The 25,845-nt window shown below is 46.3% G+C and overlaps 1 protein-coding gene across 1 annotated transcript in view; it reads right to left on the bottom strand.

Annotated features, from left to right (window-relative positions):
- LOC141257813 (pecanex-like protein 2) overlaps positions 1 to 25,845 on the bottom strand; it is a 1,433,759-nt gene that overhangs the window by 1,182,351 nt on the left and 225,563 nt on the right. Inside the window, exon 5 of the mRNA XM_073672817.1 lies at positions 18,589 to 18,724. Coding sequence (XP_073528918.1) covers positions 18,589 to 18,724 — 136 coding nt within the window. The remainder of the gene's footprint in view (positions 1 to 18,588; positions 18,725 to 25,845) is intronic.

The following is a 25,845-nucleotide window of genomic DNA, read 5'->3' on the forward strand; positions in this document are numbered from 1 at the left end:
TCTCCACGGTCTGAGAGCTGGCTGCTCAAACCTTCATTGAGTCTGTCTCAGGTAAGGAAAAAGAATCAGGAGGAATGACCGAAACCTCTTGTCGCTCATCACGTCTCTCCCGAATCCTGCAGTCCATACGAATGGCCTGAGTCATAGCCTCCCCCAATGACAGGGGTGGAGGATGCAAAGCCAGAGTGTCCTTAAAAATATCCATAAGGCCACGGCAAAACTGACACCTGAGAGCAGCATCGTTCCAAAAACCTCAGAGGACAATTGCTGGAACTTCGAACTATAATCCTCAGCGGTGCGGCCCACCTGCATCAGGTTCATGATCTTAGCCTCTGTGACCTGGACCCTGTCAGGTTCGTCATAGATCATCCCTAAAGCGTCAAAAAAGACGTCGACAGAAGACCGTTCTGGGGCTAGTGGAGACAAAGAAAATGCCCAAGTCTGAGGACCCCCACTCAATAGGGACATGATTATACCCACCCGCTGGGACTCATCCCCAGAAGACTGGGTTCGCAGAGTAAAAAATAATTTACACCTCTCCTTGAATACCCTAAATTGATCCCTCCCCCCCCCCCCAAGAATTTGTCAGGAAGTGTCACAACTGGTTCAGTGGAGGTCAACTGCACGTCAGCAGGTCCAGAAGACATAACTACTGTCGCTAGTGGAGAGCTTTGAGAAGCACCCAGAGTGCTAAACTGGCCCTGCAGTTGGGATTGTGAGGATTCCTGGCCAGATCCTGAACCATCTGGGTCAGATTTGTCACATGGTCACACAGTGTACGAACTGGATCCATTGGTGAGAGAAAAAAAAATGTATGGCCAGATGTAATGTGACGCTAGTTACTAACTCATGGAGCGACCTTGAGGCAGAAAGTCAGACGTTACAGGGTCAATATCAAGAGAGCGCGTAGATACCAAGGGAAAAGACAGAAGTGTAATTCAGGTCACAGTCAAGGGTCAATACCAAGAGAGCCCGTAGACACCAAGGGAAAAGACAGAGGTGGATGACTCGCCCAGGGGGGAATATGGGGGACTCGTTACCCGGGCCTTTACCTTCTTTGGGATGTCACGGCAGTCGGCTCCCGGGCCCGTACCCTGGGGTCACTCTTTAAAAGGGGTTTGTTAACAGTTTGCCTCGTGACGCCACCTGTGGTTCCCGGTAATGAGTACCGGCGCTGCAGCAGACCTCTGGAGCAGATGTTAGGGCAGCTGGGTTGATGCGGCTCTCCACAGGCAGAGCACAGCTCCAGGGTAGTGTAGTTGCAGATGGTAATGCTGGGCGTTGTAGTGCAGGCGCGGTAGCGTGGTAGAAATAACTGACAGAGACAGTGAAGTGCAGTCATCCGAGTTTACTCACGGTTCTTTTTAGGTTCCTCGGGTACACTGTCCAGGTGTCAGACTCCTGCGTCACACTGCGCTTGCCAGGCAGGGGTTCAGCACTCCTTCAGGTATATTAGAAGCACTTAACGGGACCCCCTTTCTTTATGTTCCTTCCTTGACCGACTTCCCGCGCTGGGTCTTCTCCCTCCTGCCCAGCGCTCCCCACACACAGTTCCGATCAGGTACTCTGAGATCCCACTGGGCAACCTGGAGTTCTCGGACCTACTTGTTGCCCTTCACGGCGGCTACGGCGGCTAGAGTGAGGTTGTGGCAACTGCACCATGGAAGTGCAGAAGCCTCCGGTTTTCCAGCCGAGACCTGGAGTAACACGGCTGGTCCAGGGACCGGTTCCCTTCCTGCAGCCTGATCCCTCTGACGCTTGGCAGATTCGGGCGTACGGGTGCCATCCTGCACTCACCGTACCCCCTGGGATCCCTTCTGTTCCTGGAGCATTCCTCCCTTGCTCCCACTCCTCTCCTGGGCCTCTCTCACTAGGCCCCACTCTGGAGCAGAGCTCCTGAAGAAACTCTGCTCCCCTCCTCTCCTCTTGCTGTTCACTTACTTACTGCACTGACTACTCTAAGATGGCTTCTCTTTATATACACCTCCTATTCAAGTGCTCCCCTGTTCTACGTACTCCACCCACACCCACTACTGGTTCCCCCTCACTTTGGTTCCCCCCACTCCAGCCAGGGACAGGGCAGCAGAAGAAGTGCATAATGCCCTTCCAGCCGGCCTGGAGTAGTGTAGTGTTGGATGCGGGTGTTGGGGTCCCGGGCAGTACTCCATCCTTACCTGAGAGAAGGAGATGCCACACCTCTGGGTGAGGTGCAGTACTTCTGTGGCAACTGAACCCTCAGGGGCGCCACACGTAAGTCAGGTCACAGTCCAGGGTCAATACCAAGAGAGAGCGCAACAAAGCCAAAGGACAAGACAAGGGGGTAGTCAGAACACGATCCAAATGGTCAGCAGCAGAAGATCAGAACTCAGTACAACAGAATGAGGCAAACACTCACCAGAAAGCACAAACTATGTCTGGCAGGGGCAGTCAGCTCAGTTAAATAGCTTGGGCAATCTCCCGAACACCTGGAGAATGTCCCGCACATCCCAGTCAAAGATTGGACAGTCGAGCTGTCAATCAAGGAACTGACAGCCCGGTTTGCCACTCACAGGATTGGACAGCCAAGCTGTCCATCAAAACACAGCATGAACCAGTTCAATAGGACAGCATAGCAATCCCACACAGAGTACAGGTACCGTGGCAGGAGGAAGATGGAAGGGGGGTGTTGGAAGGGAAATAGGGTTCGGCTGGAGGAGCGCCGTAATATGGCTGGGCAGTATGGTCCTGAGTAAACTGCTGCTTGGCCTGATAGTGGGGTGGAATGTGGAGGGGCACCATACCCATCCCATGGATTGGGCCTCGGCTTGTGACCCATCGACAGGTCAGTAATATCCATGTTGGCTTGAGTGGCCAATTTGAAAATGGCCTGGAGCTGTTGGTTAGTGGGACAGCAGTGGGGGTGGAAGGTGATGTACATTTGAGTATGACTGTTGCCACTGCTCCAACATATTGAACACTTCCCTGGGGTCATTAAGAGATGTAACCGCATCCAGCACGATCTGAATTGCTGCCTTGGTCCGCAGTTGAACAGGAGGAGGAATGGCCCGCAAGTATATAGCCAGGCTGCAGAAGAAGGACTCTTCACCATCATCGCTCACAGTGCGAGATAGATAGTCGAGCACCTGACTATCTCTCCCGCTGTGTTGGTGGTGGGGGTCCTTCTTCTTGTGGGTCCTTCGCTCAAAGGTGGCAGCTTGAAATGGTTGTTCCAAAAGCAGCATTGGGCTGCTGCTTAGGGCAGATTCCTACTCATAAACCACATTTGCAAGGCAGGATACTTTGGTGACCTCTACCACCTCGGGCTCTTAAGCAGCCTTCATGACCTGTATATTGCTTTCAGAGCTGGACTCCACATGTGGCAACATCCTTGATAATTAACATAACAAAATGCTGCACTTTTGGATGCAGCTTGATGATGGAAGCAATAAAAAGAAGCCTCTATACGTATATGTACGGTCTTTTTTGTGGGACAGCAACACCACTCCTCCCCCTCAGCTATGTCTATTATGAATTGGTGAGTCTCATCCGATTTCTGGAGTCAAACTGAGCATGCTACTTTTTTTTTTCTCACACTGAATCAGTCTCAGAAAAAGAAAATGTTCATCTGTACTTCCTCATTGAATAACATTGGTCAGAGTACGTTCCCTTTTTTAACGGATGTCAATTTATATGGTCGTGTGCATGAGCCCTAACTTGTATTTTACTCACTGAATTCCCTGGTGTTTGTATGTATATATGATAGTAGGTAGTCCTACATAATGAGCTATCTGTACATGCAGTCATGCAAGGAACACTGTCAATCGCTGAATTGTAATCATGCATAATATGGACAAATGCATAAATAAGATACACATTTTACTAAAACGTTTCCCATAAAACTGTATGTCAATCTGATCAGCTCCTCCTCCTCTCTAAAATCCTGCCTGCAGATAAGGTACCAATTTCAACATGATAGTTTCCCTTTAATTGACATAAATAAACATGATTAAGGCTGTGTGCCCACTATGCGTTTTTTAAGCGTTTCCGCAGCGGCAATTCCGCTGCAGAAACGCTTAAAAAAACGCTTGGTAGAAGGTCTGCTATGTTCCCCAATGATAATCCACATGCTGCGGAAATTTCCGCTGCGGATTATCATTGTGGAAATATCCGCAGCACTACCAATTATTCTGCGTAATCATGGCGTTTTCGCCGCCATTGACTTGCATTGAATCGTTTAATATCCGCATGACTACATGTGCACATGCGGATATTAAGCGATTCAATGTGAGACTCTCCTCCAGACCCGGGTACCATAGTACCTGTAAAAAAAAAATAATTAAAATTAAAAAATACATTATACTTACCTTCTGATGGCCCCCGGTCTTTTCTTCGCTGCGTCCGGTCTCTTGTACGACTCGCGATGGTCTAAATGGACCTGCCATGACGTCATTTAGTCATGACGTCGCAGTCGCATGACCTGTCACATGACTAAATGACGTCATGGCAGGTCCTTTCAGACCACTGCGAGTCGTACAAGAGACCGGACGCAGCGGAGAAAAGACCGGGGCCATCAGAAGGTAAGTATAATGTTTTTTTTTTATTTTTACCATTCTTAATCTTTTTTTCAACTATTACTTGGTCACACTATATATGCCGGTTCCATGGATTTATATAGTGTGACCAAGTTGTCAAGCACTTTTCCAAGTGATGCTAAAATCGTTTGGAAAAGCGCTTGATAACCCACATGCGGAAATGCATGTGAAGAACGCTTGACAAACGCTTCTACCTGGCAGGAAAAACGCATGTACAATCCGCATGTACAATCCGCATGTACAATCCGCATGTACAATCGCATGTACAATCCGCATGTACAATCCGCATGTATAATCCGCTTGTACAATCCGCATGTACAATCCGCATGCGTTTTTTCTGCCAGGGAGATGCAGAAACGCTCAGGAAGAATCCGGAGCATTTCTGTATCGTGGGCACATAACCTTACTCTAACTACAATATTCATTGTAACATAGTAGCTTAATTTATAAAGCTTTAACCCCTTAGTAACTATCAGACATCTTTTTACTGTCACCTGTACACTATAGCTGACAACGTGCTGCATCAGCCACATAAGTGTTGGCACCGACCATGGATGTTTAACCTCTTACATTCTACTGTCAATAGTGACTACAGAATCTAAATAGTTAACAGAGTGTGGGGGCTCCCTCTTTAAACTCATGGGTACTTGGAGATCTTGATTGTGTGGCCTGATGTTTGCCATGGCAATTCACTGCCAAATAACAGCCTTAGAGTCTGCCGGCTATAGCGGCCTGTTCAGAAGTTATCAAAATTTTGGTGGTAAAAATAAACTTATTCATTCTTGTCATGCCACTTTCCATTACTTCCTGAAAAGCACCTGAAGGGTTAATGAACTACATGAAAACAATTTTAAATACGTTGAGGGGTGCTCTTTGTAAAATGATATCACTTTTGGGTGGTTTCCAACATATAGGACCCCCAAAGTCACTTCAAAACTGAACAGGTCTCTATAAAAATAAGTTTTGTAAATTTCCTTGAAAAAATGAAAAATTACTTTTACATTTTTAAACGTTCTAAAATGTTAACAAAATAAAACAACACTTTACAAATGGTGCTGATGTAAAGCAGACATGAGGGAAATGGTACAGTAGTTCTTAATGTTTTTGTGTGGTATGGCAATTGGGATTAAAGGGATAGTCATTCAAAGTTTGAAAATTTCAATTTTTAAAAACATTTTTGTCAAATTTCTGATATTTTTATAAATAAATGCAAAACATATCAACCTAAATTTACCATTATTATAAAGTATCATGTGTCACAAAAAACAATCTCAAAATCAGTGGGATGTGATGAAGCGTTCCAGATTTATTACTACATAAAGTGACACAGGTCAGATTTTAAAAAATTGGTCCGGTCACTTGTCCACTTCTGCCTCTCCGAAGAAGCGATCACGCGAAATGTGAATCAGAGAGGTGCAAGTCCAGGTAATTATAATATTTCTATGTTTGGAAGGGTTTTTTTTTTATTTCTGGTTGTCCTTATAGAATATGCTGGTATACTCCTACTGCATATGTGGCTGGTATTAGCTATTCTACACCTTTAAACTGTTTTTTGGAACAACTTTGATATTATACACACTTGTACTTGGTATTCTGGATATACCTGTAGCTTCTACTTCCACCACATTGTATAATAGGATTTTGTTCCAACTGTAGTTCATTTCAGATGCCACTGGGTGGAGACATTGCTCTGTACTTAAATTTTTCCTCTCTGTTCAATCAGACATAGATATATAATTGTGATTCTTGCTTATTTACATAACCAATAATTATATTTATTGTATTCTATCTGCACAAGTATTATTTAATATATTTCAAAATATTTACATTTTGGGATTGTGTGCAATATTGTTATATATATATATATATATATATATATATATATTATAACTGTGCCATTTTTTGTAATCTATATTTATTTGTGCTTAGCAGCTTTCTCCATAAGAACTTACTTCATTTTTCACTTCCTATAAAAATCTAACATACCTGTTTTTTTGCCTGTAGTGATTTCAGTTCCCACCTATTTTATCATGTATGTGTTTTACATATTTGTTCAATAAAAAATCCATTTTATTTGTACTTTTCATGGGAGTTCTTTTTCTCTGCTTTTTGATTGTGACATCATTCCCATTAACTTTTGGACCTCTGTTTAGTTAACAGTTCTGCCTATCATGTTGCAATGTTGTGCAGATCAAGGAAACATGATCTCGTCTCGTCATCAATACTAAAAAGACCAAAGTTGTGAACCAACCTGCTCCCGGAAAACCATACCAGCAGCCACGCTTTACAGTGAAGGAGAACAACCTCAAAGCAGTTAACAACTTCACCTACTTGGGTAGCACAGTCTCCCGCATTGTGAACATAGATGCTGAGGTCAACAAAAGAATTGCCAAAGCTGGCATGGCCTTCTCGAGACTGAGCAAGAATGTCTGGGAACAAAGGAGACTCAGCCTTACCACTAAGCTGAAGGTTTACTGCGCAGTAGTCCTTACTTTATGCACACTTCTTTATGCTAGCGAGACCTGGACTGTCTACAGCCGGCATGCTAAACAGCTCAATCACTTTCACCTAAGCTGTCTCTGCAGACTTCTCCACATCAGGTGGCAAGACAATGTCCCCGACACAGCAATCTAGGAACAAACTGAACTCTGAAGCGTTTACACTCTCCTGCTGAAAGCCCAAGCCATGTGGGCTGGACATGGGGTTAGGATGCCAGACAGCCGATTGCCTAAACAACTACTGTACACAGAAATGTGTCAAGGAAATCGAGCAGTCGGGGGACAGAAGAAACGTTATAAGGACTGCCTTAAAGTGTCTCCAAAAACAGGGCCAGGATTGGTCTGATCAGTCACCTCCGGACCCACAGCCACTGATTCTCCTCTAAACCCTGAAGTCATGGTGATCTTCGACTACGAAGGACGAACAGCAAGCAAAATGTTTGATTAGAAACATCCTTTCATCATGTGCACTATTGCTCCATTAAAGAGACTTGGGGAACACTATTCTTGTCAGTGATTGAGGTTCCAATGTTTGGATCCTGATTGATCAGTCACTTATCATCTATCCTGTTAATAGGTAATCGGCTTTGATCACAGTAAAACCCATTCAATCATGCACCTTTATTTATATATGTTTTTTTACACAACTGTTATTATAAGTAGAGATGAGCGTTGTTCTACTCGAACTGTTCGCCAATCTCAAATTCGAGCTGTTTTGGGCGGTGTTCGAGCCGTTCGGCGAACACGAACAATTTGAGAAAAATTCGGCTGTTCGAGGTTATGTTCGATAACTGTTCGTGCACCAAAATCATAACTGGATTTTTTCTCAGTAATGATGAAAATTAATGTTAATACGCAGTTTGAGTGTACAGCGGGGTGGGGGGAGGGGCAGGGGATGGATCTCTGCAGGAACAATGAAGATCTCCATTTTTTTTTTCTCTTTCCCGCATTTACAGTGGGGAGGTGCAATCTGTCAGCCTATCAGCAGCGCACACACGGAGCGAAGTGCTTTTTTTCACACAAGCAAGGGCATGTGTCATTGGCAGTGTATGTCACATGTCCTTGCCCTATAAGACCAAGCCATTTTCCCCGTCGCCACCATTTTCTCACTGCTGCAGCTGCGTGTTAGACGGCACCGCTGTTGCTGTGTGCGCTATAACTTGTTAATTTCAAGCCAATTTTCGCACAAATCTACAGATAGCTTGGGAGTAGGGAATAGTTGTGATTGCAGTCCTTTTAAGGACTAGGTTACAGCATTTCCTACGACTTTTATCAAGCAGGTCTGTGCTCTTAAATAGATAGATTGTGGGAGTAAAGACTAATTGTAATTGCAGTCCTTTTCAGGACTAGGTTACATCAGTTCCTATCAGTTTTTGCCAGGCAGGTCTGTGCCAGTGCTGTGCAAGTTTTTTTCACAGCATTTGGCTGAATCTAGCAAAGCTAATCCTTTTTGGCCTATTGCAGAGTGTGTTAGTCAGTGGAGTAGCCTATCTGTGTTGCAAGATATACCACCTGTGTATAGAATACCAATTTTTTTACTGCACCTAGTGAAGTAAAATCTTTTGGGCATAGCATCATTCTATTAGTCCATCTATACTGACCTCCATCAGGTTGCAAATTGAATATAATTTTTTTCTGCATCTAGCTCTGAAAAAATATTGGGCTTCTAGCTGTGTGTGGGACTTGTTGTATTAGTCCATCTATACAGACCTCCATCAGGTTGCAAACTGAATATATTTTTTTCTGCATCTACCTCTGAAAAAATATTGGGCTTCTAGCTGTGTGTGGGACTTGTTGTATTAGTCCATCTATACTGACCTCCATCAGGTTGCAAACTGAATATATTTTTTTCTGCATCTACCTCTGAAAAAATATTGGGCTTCTAGCTGTGTGTGGGACTTGTTCTATTAATCCATCTATACCGACCTCCATCAGGTTGCAAACTGAATATATTTTTTCTGCATCTACCTCTGAAAAAATATTGGGCTTCTAGCTGTGTGTGGGACTTGTTCTATTAATCCATCTATACAGACCTCCATCAGGTTGCAAACTGAATATTTTTTTTTCTGCATCTACCTCTGAAAAAATATTGGGCTTCTAGCTGTGTGTGGGACTTGTTGTATTAGTCCATCTATACTGACCTCCATCAGGTTGCAAACTGAATATATTTTTTTCTGCATCTACCTCTGAAAAAATATTGGGCTTCTAGCTGTGTGTGGGACTTGTTCTATTAATCCATCTATACAGACCTCCATCAGGTTGCAAACTGAATATATTTATTTCTGCATCTACCTCTGAAAAAATATTGGGCTTCTAGCTGTGTGTGGGACTTGTTGTATTAGTCCATCTATACTGACCTCCATCAGGTTGCAAACTGAATATATTTTTTTCTGCATCTACCTCTGAAAAAATATTGGGCTTCTAGCTGTGTGTGGGACTTGTTCTATTAATCCATCTATACAGACCTCCATCAGGTTGCAAACTGAATATATTTTTTTCTGCATCTACCTCTGAAAAATATTGGGCTTCTAGCTGTGTGTGGGACTTGTTGTATTAGTCCATCTATACTGACCTCCATCAGGTTGCAAACTGAATATATTTTTTTCTGCATCTACCTCTGAAAAAATATTGGGCTTCTAGCTGTGTGTGGGACTTGTTCTATTAATCCATCTATACAGACCTCCATCAGGTTGCAAACTGAATATATTTTTTTCTGCATCTACCTCTGAAAAAATATTTGGCCTTCTAGCAGTGTGTGGGACTTTCTCTATTAGTCCATCTATACTGACCTCCATCAGGTTGCAAATTAAAAATAATTTTTATCTGCATCTAGCTCTGAAAAAATATTTGGCCTTCTAGCAGTGTGTGGGACTTTCTCTATTAGTCCATCTATACTGACCTCCATCAGGTTGCAAATTAAAAATAATTTTTATCTGCATCTAGCTCTGAAAAAATATTTGGCCTTCTAGCAGTGTGTGGGACTTTCTCTATTAGTCCATCTATACTGACCTCCATCAGGTTGCAAATTAAAAATAATTTTTATCTGCATCTAGCTCTGAAAAAATATTTGGCCTTCTAGCAGTGTGTGGGACTTTCTCTATTAGTCCATCTATACTGACCTCCATCAGGTTGCAAATTGAATATAATTTTTTTCTGCATCTAACCCAGCCAATAGTTTTGGCCTAATACCACAGTTTGGCCACTCAGCTCTGCTCGGTTCCCATCCATTGTTTTTTTGTGCAAACAACTCCAGAGTTGTTAATTAGTTAACCACCAAAATGAGTGGAAAAAGGCCTGCTGCTGGTGGAAAGGGGAATAGGCGTGTTGGGAAGGGGAAAAAAGGTTCTGTCCGTGGGGTAGGTGTTAAAGCAACAGTAACATCTGCAGAAGAAAGACCATCTTCCAGCCAAACTAAAATGTCTACTTCTTTTAGCGGACAATGTGATAAGATCCCTTTCTTACGGCCACGCCAATCGCTACAAATTCCAGATAAGGCACAAAAACAGCAGGTGCTTCAACGGATATCAAGTGCTCCTTTAAGTGGGCTCTCTTCCACATCAACTTCAACATCACAAATACTCCAGTCCTCAAAGGTGTCACCCCAATCGCACTTGCTTCCTCACAGCTCCCAAATCTCCAGCTGCCCGTCTGAGTATGAGGTAGAACAGATGGTTGAGTCTGCAGAGCTGTTTACTCATACTATAGCCTGGGAATCAGAGGTCGACTCCAGCGCTTCTGTGAATCCAGACGAGGAAATGATCTGCACTGATGCCCAGAATCTTTATGAGTCGGATCCAGGACCAGACGCAGAAGGTTCTGACCATAATGTAGACCCTCATTCCCAAACTGTAACTCCTGTTGGTGGAGACAATGAGGAAGACGATGATAAGACTCAAATACCTGATTGGAGCGACAACTTTAGTTTTTTGTCAGGGCAGGAACAGGTTGGCTCTGAGGACGACGGGTGTGATAACGCACAGGGTGATGATGATGAGGTTGGAGATCCCACTTACTGTCAACCCACAGTCAGCCAAGAGATGAGGTCAGCAGAGGAGGTGGAGGAAGATGCTAGTGACGACGAGGTCAGGTTGCGCCTTCCTGGACAGAGACGTAGTACTGGAAGCATGTCAACAACTGCATCCTCAAACACAACTCTGCCTCTCACCACAAGTCGTGGTGGCTCTTCAGGTCGCATGGGTGCTAAGCCTTGCATAGCCTGGGCATTTTTTCAGATCGATAAAGATGACCCAACTCGTGTTATCTGTAACATTTGTCAGCAAAAGCTAAGTAGAGGCCAAAAAATACATAGTTTGAGTACTTCATGCATGAACCGGCACATGGACATGAAGCATAAGTTGCAGTGGGAAGCTCAGTGTGCTACAATGCGGCCTAGCCGGCCGGGCCAACCACCGTCTGCCATATCTTGTGCATCCGCGGCCTCTTCATCCTCTGTGACTGGGGGGACAGCAATCACACCTGTTTTGGGGCGCAGACCTGCCACCTCTTTACCCGCAACAGCCAGCGTGATTGGCAGGTCATCATTTTCTTTGGAGGTGGTAACACCAGCTGGTGTTGAGCGCTGTCCGACATCGATAGCACCACCTTTGGATCAAGGCAACCTAACATGTCCGCCTGCATCTTCCTCACAGACCGGCAGTTTGCCGGGGACACCCTTATCAACCCCGTCTAAGCACAATAGCCAGCCCTCGGTCCCTCAGATGTGGACAAGTAAAAAACCATTTCCTCCTAGCCATGAGAAAGCTAAGAGGTTGAATTTCACCATCTGCAAGCTCTTGGCTACAGAAATGCTGCCTTTCCGCTTGGTGGACACAGAGGATTTTTGAGACCTTATGTCCGTCGCAGTGCCCCAGTACCAGATGCCCAGTCGGCACTACTTCTCAAAGAAAGGTGTGCCTGCGCTCCACCAGCATGTCGCACACAACATCACCGCTTCTTTGAGAAACTCTGTGTGTGACAGGGTGCATTTCACCACAGACACTTGGACGAGTAGGCATGGACAGGGGCGTTACATGTCGCTGACTGGGCACTGGGTAACTATGGTGACAGCAGGACAAGGGGCTGCTGTCCAAGTCTTGCCGTCCCCATGAGTTGTGCGTCAATCCTCTTTATGTCAAAGTTCCTCCACTGCTTCTGCCTCCTCAACCTCCTCTCGGTCTTCCGCCTGCACCCAAAGCCTGTCTGGTCATGCCACAAGCTTTCTAACTGCGCAGAAGGGATCCTGCACACCTCCTTACTATGCTGGCAGTAGGGCTCAACGTCATCAGGCGGTTTTTACATTGAAATGTCTGGGAAATGTGAGTCACACAGCTGAGGAGTTGTGGTCAGCTCTGGAGAACCAATTTCATGAATGGTTGTCTCCACTGGACCTGAAACCAGGGAAGGCCGTGTGCGACAATGCTGCAAACCTGGGTGCGGCCCTTCGCCGGGGCAATGTCACACACGTGCCTTGTATGGCTCACGTGTTGAACCTGGTTGTCCAGCAATTTTTAGCCCACTATCCCAGACTAGATGGCCTTCTGCAGAGGGCACGGTCGCTGTGTGCTCACTTCCGCCGTTCGCATCCCGCAGCTCAGCGACTTACATCTCTACAGAAGTCGTTGGGCCTGCCACTTCACCGGCTAAAATGCGATGTGCCTACCCGGTGGAATTCAACTCTGCACATGTTGCAGCGACTGTGGCAGCACCGACAAGCCCTGGTGCAATACGTTCTGACGTATAGCCTGGGCCAACGAGATCCAGAGGTGGGGCAAATCACGCTGGAGGAGTGACGATGCCATTATCAGCATGACTATTCCGGTGATTTACATGCTGGAGCACATGTTAAACAGAATTCGGAGTCAGGTGGTGGCACAAGAGGAGGTGGAGGAAGTAGAGGAGGAGGAGTTGTATGCGGAAGGGCTAACATCTGCAAGGTCCAGACGGTCGGCAGCACCAAGGCGGCAGGCATGTGAGGGTGGGGGAGATGGTTTTACCAGGGCGCATGGTAGCAGCCAAACTAGTGAGGAAGGTGCAGGAGCCCAGGAAGAAGTGGAGGACGAACTGATGGAAGACTCATCAGATGAGGGAGACCTTGATCACATTTCTGTTGTGCGAGGTTGGGGGGAGAGGACAGAGGAAGGAAGCATGATTGTTACCTCGCCACCAACACAACAGGGACTTGGTGCTCCTGGATGCGCAACACACATGAGTGCCTTCTTGCTGCACTACCTGCAACATGACCCTCGAATTGTGAGAATTAGAAATAATCCTGACTACTGGGTTGCCACACTGTTAGATCCCCGGTACAAAAGTAAATTTGCAGAAATTATTCCTGCCATAGAAAGGGATGCACATTTGCAGGAGTATCAGCAGAGACTGTTGCAGAATCTTACATGTGCTTTTCCACAAAACACCAGTGGTGCATGTAGTGAATCTCACAGTTCCAACTTGCCAACTGTGGGACCGTCAAGTGTTCAGCACTCAAACCGTAACAGAACCACAGTATCTGCTGGTAACATCAATTTTGCGGAATCATTTCACCACTTTTTTAGCCCATCCTTTGCAAGGCCACAGGAGACAAGAAGTCTGACACATAGTCAACGCCTAGAGACGATGGTACAGGAGTATCTCCAAGTAAACATTGAAGCCATGACTGTGTCACTGGACCCTTGCTCTTTTTGGGCTTCCAATCTGGATAAATGGCCGGAGCTAGCCACTTACGCCTTGGAGATCTTGTCATGCCCCGCAGCCAGCGTTCTGTCTGAACGTGTGTTCAGCGCTGCTGGTGGTGTGCTGACAGATAAGCGCACGCGGCTCTCCACTGATAATGTAGACAGACTCACGTTCATAAAGATGAACAAATCATGGATCCGAAATGACTTTTCTACCCCTGTGTCATCCTGGGGAGAGTAAAAGCTTGATGATTGGTAAAAATCACCCTACCAACCGTTTTAAGCTTTCAAATTACTAATCATGTTTATCTGTATCTTGGCTGGAAAATAATTTGGGCTTTGTAGCAGTGTGCAGCACTGATTCTATTAGGCCATCTATAATAAGCTCCACCAGATTTAAAATTACTAATCATGTTTATCTGTATCTTGACTGGAAAATAATTTGGGCTTTGTAGCAGTGTGCAGCACTGATCCTATTAGGCCATCTATACTAAAGCTTCACCAGATTTAAAATTAATAATAATTTTTAGCTGCATCTAGCCCGGAAAATAATTTTGGGGCTCCGAGATGCGCAAGACACATAAGTGCCTTCTTGCTGCACTACCTGCAGCATGACCCTCATATTGTCAGAATTCAAAGTAATCATGACTACTGGGTTGCCACACTCTTAGATCCCCCAAACTTTTCGATCAACCTTTTCATTTTAATAAAGACCAAAAAAATGGTCATTTTTGAAATTATAAGCATTAGCAGGTTGTTAGAAACTGAAATCAAACAGTTTTCAACTCAAAACTTTATTCTAGGTGATGTTACATTTTCACATAGGACCCCTTGTTCGAAAGGAGCTTCTGAACTCTCTCGTCCATTGAATTTGTCAGGTTTTGGATGGTTTCTGCTTCAATTGTTTTGCATGAGGACAGAATACCCTCCCAGAGCTGTTGCTTAGATGTGAACTGCCTCCCGCCATCATAGACACTCCTTTTAATGATGCTCCAAAGGTTCTGAATGGGGTAGAGGTCAGGGGAGCATGGGGGTCACACCTTAAGTTTGTCCCCTTTTATGCCCATATCAGCCAGAGATGCAGATGTTTTATGTGCAGCATGAGATGGTGCATTATCATGCAAAAAAATGATCTTGCTGTGAAATACACGGTTCTTCTTCTTGAACCATGGCAGGAAGTGCTGTTTGAGAAAATCCACATACATTATGGAGTTCATCTTTAGCGCCTTCAGGGATCCTAAAGGGGCCGACAATCTCTCTCCCCATGATTCCAGCCCAAAACATTACTCCACCTCCTCCTTGTTGGCGCTGTAGCCGTGTTTGCGTGGGGTGTCCATCAACCAGCCATCCTCCGCTCCATCCATCTGGACCATCGAGCGCTGCACGGCACTCATCCGTGAACAAAACAGTTTTGAAATCAGTCTTCATGTAATGTTTGGCCCACTGGAGCCGTTTCTGCTTGTGTGAAGTGGATAGAGGAGGTCGACAGGATGGCGTATGCACAGCTGCAAACCTCTGAAGGACCCTGCATCTTGTTGTTCGGGGGACGTTGGAGGCACCAGCAGCTTCAAAAACTTGTCTGCTGCTATGACAAGGCTTTTTTGCCGCTGCTCTTTCAACCTGACGTAATTGCCTGTAGGAAAGAGTCCTCAATTTGCCCTTATCAGCACGCACACGTGTGTACTGTGAATCAGCTACATACTTCTTGATTGCCAAGACACTTCATCCTGATCATCGCACAATGTTGATTCTAGTCATGCCTTGACCTAAACACTCCACAATTTGTTGCTTCTCAGCAGCCGACACATCCTTTTTCTTTCCCATTTTGGCAGAAAATGTAGGCTGCTTAATAATGTGAGACAGCCTTCTTAAGTAGTCTTGCCTTTCATTGGACACACCTGCCAAACTAATTAGCACAGGTGTCTGCAAATGCTTACAGTGATATAAAGAGCCCTGACACACATCACCATCAATGAGTTTAACTGACAAACAAACAAATTCTACCCTTATCACTCCTAAACACTTTTTGCATAATAATTTGGAACACAGTGTACATGTGCTTTTCCACAAAACACCAGTGGTTCACGTAGTGAATCTTACAGTTCTAACTTGCCAACCGTGGTCTGTATGGAGTTGTTCAATAAAGGGCCCAAAATTAAGATAACATAGATGGGAGAGGTCTCTATGAATAGGAATTCCTAAGTATTTGATACCCTGTGAGGGCCAGGCAAAGGGAAAGTTGGACTGGATGGAATCCTATATGGATTTGGGGAGGGAGACATCGAGGGCCTCAGACTTCGCTGCATTGATTTTAAAATTTGACCATGTAACAAAGTGATCTATTTCAGCCATAACAGCATGGATGGATATATGTGATTGAGTGATATATACTAGGACATCATCAGCAAATAGAGAGCACTTGTACTCGGTGCCTCCCACCTCAATCCACCTAATATTGGGGTTATGGCGAATTGATGAGAGCAGGTGCTCCGTCACTAGGATGTATAAGAGAGGGGACAGAGAACATCCCTGCCTTGTCCCATTGGTGATTGTGAAAGGTGATGAAAATGTTCTGACGCGCCCCCTGGGCCTTGGGACACCCGGAGCCGGACCCTTTTTGGTGGATGCTGGTGGTTGTAGTCTCCGTGGCGGCGACCCGGTTCCGTGGCTCAGGGCGGTCAAACCAGTGGCGGAACTATTTATGTGGTTTTGATGTTTAAATGTCCGACTACGCCACCCGTGGATTGCGGTCAGAGTGAACCGCCGCTCCAGGGCAGACCGCTGAGGCTGGTGTTGTGGGTGCAGCAGAGCGTAGCATAACTCCCCACGGGAGGAGTATAGCCTCAGGGCAGTGTATGCGGAGGATGGGGGTGATGGTGCAGGGCAGCAGCAGTAACGACACGGAGTCAGTGATGCAGTCCAGGGCCTTTACTCACAGTTCTTATTATCCAGACCACGTCTGCAGGTAACGGCTGCCCACGTCGTACTGTGCTCACCAGGTGAGGGGCTCAGACAACTCCCAGATAACTTTGGAGCGCTTCACAGGACCCCCTTTGTGTGTCCTTTGTCTGGCCTTTCTTACCAACCCTTCTGTCCGGCTGCCTCGGGCCTCCTCTTGGTAAACTTGGCGCCAGTTTCCCTGACCCTATGTGGTGCCTTCCTAGCGGGTGTAGCGAGGGGCTGCGCCACATAAAATGTCACAGCCTCCTGTTTCTAGCTGAGGGTCGTTTCCTGCCTCCACTAGTTTCGGGGACCGGTCTCCCCCTTTGGCCTGACCCCTCCACGCAGGTGGATTCGGGCGTGCGGTGGCGACTCGCCCGTCCGCACCCCTGGGATCCCTTCGTTCCTCGTTCCTGGAGCCTTCTCCGCTCCTCTTCCTTCCTTCTCCCTCTTCCAGGCCTGGGCCTCTGTTACTAGGCCCGCCTCCGGAGCAGAGCTCATGCAAAGCCCCTGCTCCCTGCCACTTCTGCTCAGACTTCTCTGCACTGAACTAAGATGGTGCCCACCTTTTATACTCCCTTCTCAATGCACCCAGGAACTGCTTCCTCCCTGCTCCTGCACTACTGGGTTCCCCTTCCTCAGTGTTCCCTCCCCCCACTCCAGCCAGGGACAGGGACTGTCGTGCCCATCTCAGGGGCATATTGGTCGACCTGCCCCACGGCAATGTGGTGTAATGCATGCAGGTGTCGGGTCCTGATCCACACTACATCCTTACCTGAGAGTGAGATATCACACCTCTGGGTGAGGTGCAATACCTCTGTAGCAACCGAGCCCTCAGGGTGCTACAGTTCCATTTATCTTCAGCCTAGGTGACGTATTGCGATACAGGGCCGTGATTTTGGTTATAAAAGGGTCCCCTAGACCCCTACCCCAAGCTTTTTAAGAGAATCATATATGGCGTGCCAGGAGACTCTATGGAATGCTTTCTCAGCATCCAACGAGAGTATCTAATTACAAATTTTTAACTGCATCTAGCCCAGGAAATACTTTGTGCCTAGTAGCAGTGTCTGCTAGTCAGCGGATTATCCCGGCTGTTAAGCAAGCTACACCACCTGTAGTTTGGACACTTAATTTTTTCAAAGGAAATGCTTCGGGACCACGGGATACTCAGTGAAGAGCATCAGGAGGCACCCCAAGGCATAGGGGCTGGGACTGGCAGTAGGATGCCTTGCGGTGGACAGCCGAGCTCGATCCTTATAAAAGCTTTTTAACTGCAGCAGCTTTAGTGGACGCTACTGGAGCTGGAATTACGTGGCTGCTGGCATGAGACTTGCCCTCCAATAGATCCTTGTAAATGGATTTAAAGTGTATTCATTCAAATTAGAGAGACAATTTAAATTAAAAAGCTTAGAGCTGCCTCCACCACAGGGGGGCTCGCTCGACCCACCAGCGGACAGGCACCAGTATTGGGAGAGGGGGGCTGGCCGTCAGGGTTCACCGCGGCTCTGGCACAAACCCGGCGACGCGGAGGTGGCACGGGCAGGAGCGGACTGAACGTGTCGGCTTCTCACTTTTTGGATTTTAGAAGGGCATGACATGCCTATATCTGTGTCTCCCCCTCCTTTACTCCTCCACCTCTTTTCTTTTCGCATGACTATATGTACTTGTCACTTTTCCATGTGTTAGTTGTGTCTTCTGAGCAGTTTGTCAGCTTTTGGACACCTTTGAAGGTGTTTTCTATGTGTTTTTGTTTGCCTGCCATTGGTTTTAACGGTGTTCGAAGGTGTTCGACGAACAGTTTGACGAACAGTTCGGCGAACACACGGGTGTTCGACGAACCGAACCGAACTCGAACACTACGGGGGTGGCTCAACACTAATTATAAGCATTATTGTAAGCTTTACTTACCTTGATAACTGATCTGTAGACTGACAGTTTTTTTGGCTAACACCATTGAATTCAATTTCCAAACCAGAGTTTAGTATTTCTGACAGATTCTCACAACACGTAGTATTTCGTTTCACATTTTCTGTTGCAATATTCTCTGCATATTTTGAAAATAAAGGGAAAGCGTATAAGTATCACATAATAACTATATTTATACTTGGCTTTATTCATAACAAGACTTACTATGGGTAAAAGCTGCACAATAACTATTGCAAATAAAAGGTAAAGATATAGCTTATACTGGCAGAATATGTAAAAAACACAGGAAAACAGGAGAATCCTCCGGTGGGCCCCTGTGCAGGAGTGGGCCACCACCCTCTTAAATGAGCAGCACTTGGAACTATATACTTGAATCACTATGTACAGACAAAGGCAGCATCTTATTCATTTAACAATCTACCCAGTTCATTGTCATATAAATTTGTGATTGAGGATAATGTCACATTTGCATGTAGCTGAAAAGTGGGGCCCTGGCGTTAGTTACTGGTGGGCACTTGGCACCCCAGTCCAACACTGGAAATAACCATTTGCTGTGTGTGAACTTATATAGTATTTGAAAAAAATAAATGTCCCAAAGCAAAAAACAAGGATACTAGATACCGGCATGTTCTGTAGGCACATAAATAATTTACTTAAGGCAGGGGCGGAACTACCGCCCGTGCAGCCGGTTCATTGAACGGGGGCCCCGAGGGAGAGGGGGCCCCTCCAGCCTCCAGCAGGGCCGCCATCAGGGCATGACTGCCCTGACTCCAGTATGGGGCCCGGCCGGTAGGGGCCCCCTCGGGGGCCCCCCTCTTGTGCGTCTCTCTCCTCATGGGGCCCCCGGCCCCATGCTATGCGCCGGGTCCGGGACATTTCAGCGCTGAGCTGCGCTGTTGCAGCAGCGCCTTCATGATTCCCCTGACTTCCGGTCATGTGACGGTGCCGTCACATGGCCGGAAGTCAGGAGAACCTGCTGTCAGCGATTTGGACGAGCGCCAGGATTCTGCAGGGATCGCATGGGGGTAAGTATAACAAGTTTTATTTTTTTTAAAATACAATTAACTAGGAGTGGAGAGATGGGAGAAGCACATGTGTGTGTGTATGTGTGTGGGGGGGGGGGGGAGATGGGAGATGCACATGTGTGTGTGTGGGGGGGGAGATGGGAGATGCACATGTGTGTGTGTGGGGGGGGAGATGGGAGATGCACATGTGTGTGGGGGGGGAGATGGGAGATGCACATGTGTGTGTGTGGGGGGGGAGATGGGAGATGCACATGTGTGTGTGTGGGGGGGGGAGATGGGAGATGCACATGTGTGTGGGGGGGGGAGATGGGAGATGCACGTGTGTGGGGGGGGAGATGGGAGATGCACATGTATGTGGGGGGGGGAGATGGGAGATGCACATGTGTGTGGGGGGGGGAGATGGGAGATGCACATGTGTGTAGGGGGGGAGATGGGAGATGCACATGTGTGTAGGGGGGGGAGATGGGAGATGCACATGTGTGTAGGGGGGGGAGATGGGAGATGCACATGTGTGTAGGGGGGGGGAGATGGGAGATGCACATGTGTGTAGGGGGGGGAGATGGGAGATGCACATGTGTGTAGGGGGGGGGAGATGGGAGATGCACATGTGTGTGTGGGGGGGATGGGAGATGCACATGTGTGTGTGGGGGGGATGGGAGATGCACATGTGTGTGTGGGGGGGATGGGAGATGCACATGTGTGTGTGGGGGGGATGGGAGATGCACATGTGTGTGTGGGGGGGATGGGAGATGCACATGTGTGTGTGGGGGGGGTGGCAGATGCACATGTGGGGGGGGATGGGAGATGCACATGTGTGTGGGGGGGGGAGATGGGAGATGCACGTGTGTGGGGGGGAAGATGGGAGATGCACATGTGTGGGGGGGAAATGCACGTGTGTGGGGGGGGAGATGGGAGATGCACATGTGTGGGGGGGAGATGGGAGATGCACATGTGTGGGGGGGGGAGATGGGAGATGCACATGTGTGTGGGGGGGAGATGGGAGATGCACATGTGTGGGGGGGGGAGATGGGAGATGCACATGTGTGTGGGGGGGAGATGGGAGATGCACATGTGGGGGGAGATGAGAGAGGTGCACATGTGGTGGAGGGGGATGAGAGAGGGGCACATGTGGGGGAGGGGGATGAGAGAGGGGCACATGTGGGGGAGGGGGATGAGAGAGGGGCACATGTGGGGGAGGGGGATGAGAGAGGGGCACATGTGGGGGGGAGGGGGTGAGAGAGGGGCACATGGAGGGGGATGAGAGCTGCACATGGGGGGGTTTGAGAGCTGCACATGGGGGAATTGGGAGTAGGGGGATAATGAGCTGCACATAACGAATGTGGGGTGGGGGAGAGTAAATGATAAATGATGATGGGGTGGTGAGAGCACGGACATGATATAATGAATTGGGGCAGGGGGTGCATGTAAATATTGAATGCGGGGAGCAGGAAGTATAGAGTAGGGGGCGTTGCGGATGCAGGAGTGTGACTGGTAACAAATTGGCGGAAAGAGTAGAGGTTCTAATTAAATTATATATTAAGTGCCTATTTACAGTTAATGGGGGCACAGTGGTGGATTACAATTTATATTTGGAATGGTAGGTTGCCTAATAACTAACCATATATTGATGGTGGATGCACGTCTGTATTCAGCTGCGTAATGTAGAAGTTGGGGAATGTGCTCTAGATAACTGTGTTATTTTATGCAGAGACGAGTCCTGGCTGGAAGACGTGATGGCGGTCTGTGCTGGATGAAGGAGAAAAGCGAAGATGAAGGACTTCACCTAGAGACGTCACCGGTGAGTTAGTCTATTACATGTACACTGTGTATAATGTCACTGGTGATCACTGTATTACCTGTACACTGACACTATATACAGAGCTCCTGTGTATAATGTCACTGGTGATCACTGTATTACCTGTACACTGACACTATATACAGAGCTCCTGTGTATAATTTCACTGGTGATCACTGTATTACCTGTACACTGACACTATATACAGAGCTCCTGTGTATAATGTCACTGGTGATCCCTGTATTACCTGTACACTGACACTATATACAGAGCTCCTGTGTATAATGTCACTGATGATCACTGTATTACCTGTACACTATATACAGAGCTCCTGTGTATAATGTCACTGTATTACCTGTACATTGACACTATATACAGAGCTCCTGTGTATAATTTCACTGGTGATCACTAGATTACCTGGACACTTACGTTATACATACCATGTATAGAGCTCCCGTGTATAATGACACTTATGGTAATATTAGTAATGTGGTGGTAATATTAGTAATGTAGTGGTAATATGTGGTCTGGTCATGGTGTGGCAGTTTTTCTCCCTTCTGTGTGGTATTATTCGGTCACTATGTTGTGGTAATATGTGGTCTGGTCATGGTGTGGCGGTATTCCCTGTATGTGGTATTATTGGTCATTTAAAAAAAAATGTATATGACACATTCCCTTAAAGAAAACTAAATAAAAATATATCTAAAAAGAGTATTGGATATTTTAAGAAAATTTTAATAGGTTAGAGTAGGGCCCGCCCAGAAGAGTCTACCTTATCGTGGTGGCGGCTTTAAAAATCTTTTGGCCAAAACAAAAGCTGATGGCTATGTATGTGGCGCCGTCACATGGCCGAACGTCAGGAGAACCTGGTGGCAGCGACGTGGACGAGCGCCAGGATTCTGCAGGGATTGCATGGGGGTAAGTATAACGAGTTTTATTTTTTTTAAATACAATTAATTAACTAGGAGTGGGGGGAATCAGAGATGCACGGGGGGGATGAGAGATGCACATGGGGGGGGATGAGAGATGCACATGGGGGGGGTGAGAGATGCACATGGGGGGGGATGAGAGATGCACATGGGGGGGTGAGAGATGCACATGGGGGGGGTGAGAGATGCACATGGGGGGGGTGAGAGATGCACATGGGGGGGTGAGAGATGCACATGGGGGGGTGAGAGATGCACATGGGGGGGTGAGAGATGCACATGGGGGGGATGAGAGATGCACATGGGGGGGATGAGAGATGCACATGGGGGGGATGAGAGATGCACATGGGGGGGATGAGAGATGCACATGGGGGGGATGAGAGATGCACATGGGGGGGATGAGAGCTGCACATGGGGGGGTGAGAGATGCACATGGGGGGTTATGTTTACATAACTTTGTTGCCTTATGAAGGGCAGGGGGGGCCCCCCAAAATTTCTTGCACAGGGGCCCACTACAGTCTGTGTCCGCCCCTGACTTAAGGCATAATATAGTGGAGTTTTATTGTACATTCAGATTACTGTGACACATGGACTTTGAGGACCACCCAACATGTTTTTAGTAGATAAGAAACAGTAACCAGAGAATGGTAAGAAAAGTTGTTCTACTTAAAGTAAAGTAGGTGTAACCATATTTGCAACATGATGTAATGTACTTTGGAGAATAGGAAGCACAACTATATTTACTCTCATCAATAACTTCACATCGCCTAATGTATTAATGGAAACCTGCTGGGTCCTCCAAGGCTGCATTCACATACCCCTGTAACATGTCTGTGCGCCATTGTTTTTATTCTAAATGGTAGGAGGATGAGGGTGGTAGTCAGCGCTGTCGACATTAGAAGCAGGGACCAAGGGACAGTGGTGAAATTAACTAAGCAGTTGATTCTCTACGCATTTTGAAGTTGGAACAACTTTTTCACCAGGAAAAATACAGCAAGAAATCAATTCACATAAGTCATACAGCAATTTCTCCTTATGAAAAAGTTGGTCCAACTTGAAAATGTCTAGAAAATTAACAGTTTAGTTAATCTCACCTTTGTCCTTTGGTTCCTGCTTCTAACATCCGCATTCTCCTCATCCACATCCTCATCCCTCTACCATTTGGTCTACATGACGGGTTTCCTAGTCTGAGGGTGCTGCAGCAGCTGAAATACATTGATTCCTTATTGTGGGTTAAAACAGCTCAGAAAGGTGAGCAGTTCCCTTTCTCTCACCTAGGTTAATTACTTCTCTGGATAAGAACCTATTGCTCTCGATGTCTCCTTTCTCCTCATTGTTTTTATTCTCGGACATCACATGGTCCCATAGAGTTTCATTGATCCATACACATCTGTTTTAGCACTCATTCAGGTAAGCATATTATACAATCGGATGCTACTAGTATTGAATTCGTACAGCACAAGGGCAGCACACTGACCAATGCAACTCTAGGGGTCCTGTTCAGATAACAAGTTATGCACATGGATCAAGTGTACGTGTAATAAGTTGCAGCATGCACTAGTCTCTTCCATATTTTGGATAAAACCTACTTATTGAAGTCTATGGGTGAACAAAAAAAAATCACATCCCATATGAATCATCGGTATTGCATCTGATTTTTATGGATACATTGCAATTCTTAACATACAAAACTGTATTTAATCAGATATATTTTAACAGATTGAACATAATCAAATATATTTTAAACTGTTGATGTATAATGACACAGATTTAAAATATGGGCACACGGATGACATATGGATGAAAATATGATTGAAAGTCATTGGATGATTTTTCATATCTCATTGGAACTCAACCTAAAAATGGATCTGTCTTCAGTTTGTGAGATGCATCGCATGTCCTATTCTCATCTGTTTTGTGGATTAGACTCAGCCATTCATGTCTTTAGGGATTCGTATAAAGGTCAGTTCACAGAGCTACAGTATATTTTCTGTCTCAGTGATATCTGCGAAAAAAAAGACCTCACATGCACAGCACTCAGAATTGAGTTATTCAACAGGGCTTTCCAGTTGTTTTACATGGCCCAAATGTCCTTGTAAAATTGAAATAAAAAAAGTGCACCATGCACAATCTTTTCTGTATTTAGGACAAGACTTTACCCCTTAGTGACCAAGCCAATTTTCACCTCAATGACCAAGCCAAATTTTTTAAATCTGACCAGTGTCACTTTATGTAACAATAAGGCCAGTTTCACACGTCCGTATATTTCCAGTACCAGAAAAAACGGTACCGGAGATATCCGTGTCCCGTGTGTCCTTCTGTCCGTGTGTGTCACACAAGTGGCAGCTGTGTGCCGCCCGTGTGCCGCATCAGGATCACACGTACCGGCGCCCTGGAAGCAGTGTACAGTTAGCGCTGTTCACAAGCGCCGGGTGCTGAACGCTGCCCTCATAGTGGTTCCCTGCCGGCGCTGCGATCAGCACCAGCAGGAACAATGATGAGGGTAGTAGTGTCTGCCCCCGCAGTGTCCCTGTGTAAAATAAGATTAAAATAATAAAATCCATATACTCACCTGTCCTGAGATGTCCCCCACTGTAACTTCTGACGACTAACGCCGAGGAGTTGGGAAGAATGAGCTGCTCCAGCGAGGGACATCTCAGGACAGGGACACTGCGGGAGCAGACAGTACTGCCCTCATCATTGTCCCTGCTGGTGCTGATCGCAGATATTTAGCATTTTTTTCAAGAAATTTACAAAATTTGCTTCTTTAGGGACCCATTGTTATGTTCTGCAACTTAGAACTAAGGAATAGGAGAGAAAAGCTGTCCCTGCACTGAGACTCAGCTTAACCCTACGCTGGAGTGGGTGCCCTATTCCTTGTGAATAGCCCCACCGAAACTCCTGCACTGAACTCAAACGAAGACCTGAAGGAAGGGGAAAGGGGTCCCTAAAAGATCTAAGGACTGGGAGCAAAAACAGGAGACCTTCTAACAGAAAAGTTAGTTGCAGAAACGAAGATTAAAGGGAACAAAACTGGTGGAACAAGAAGTCCCAGGATATCAATTGTCCAAAGCACAAAGAACTTAACAAGGCAACTTAGCCAGAGCACGAGCGTAACTACACTGATGTCCAGCGGGGAATGGGAGACAGGTGCTGAGTAATAAAGAGTGAAGAGATCACGTGACCAAGACACCCAGCACCAGAGGAAAAGACTAGAAGCCAGCAAACCACAACATGATGGCCGATAGTAAAACAACATAGATTCTAACACCCATTCAGATTGAAATGGACTTTGAGGGCCCTATATATTGGAAACTCCCCAAAAGTGATACCATTTTAAAAACAAAACCCCTCAAATACTTCAAAACTGCTGTCAGGATTTGTTTTAACCATTTAGGTGCTACATAGGAATTAATGGAATATGGAAAAAAATTGCTCTAAAACATTGCTTTAATCCCAATTTTTTCACTTTTACAAGGGATAGCACGAGAAA

This window comes from Phyllobates terribilis, unplaced genomic scaffold, assembly GCF_046119375.1.
Source record: "Phyllobates terribilis strain yellow unplaced genomic scaffold, ASM4611937v1 Scaffold_3__8_contigs__length_932513732, whole genome shotgun sequence".
NCBI classification, from domain to species: domain Eukaryota; kingdom Metazoa; phylum Chordata; class Amphibia; order Anura; family Dendrobatidae; genus Phyllobates; species Phyllobates terribilis.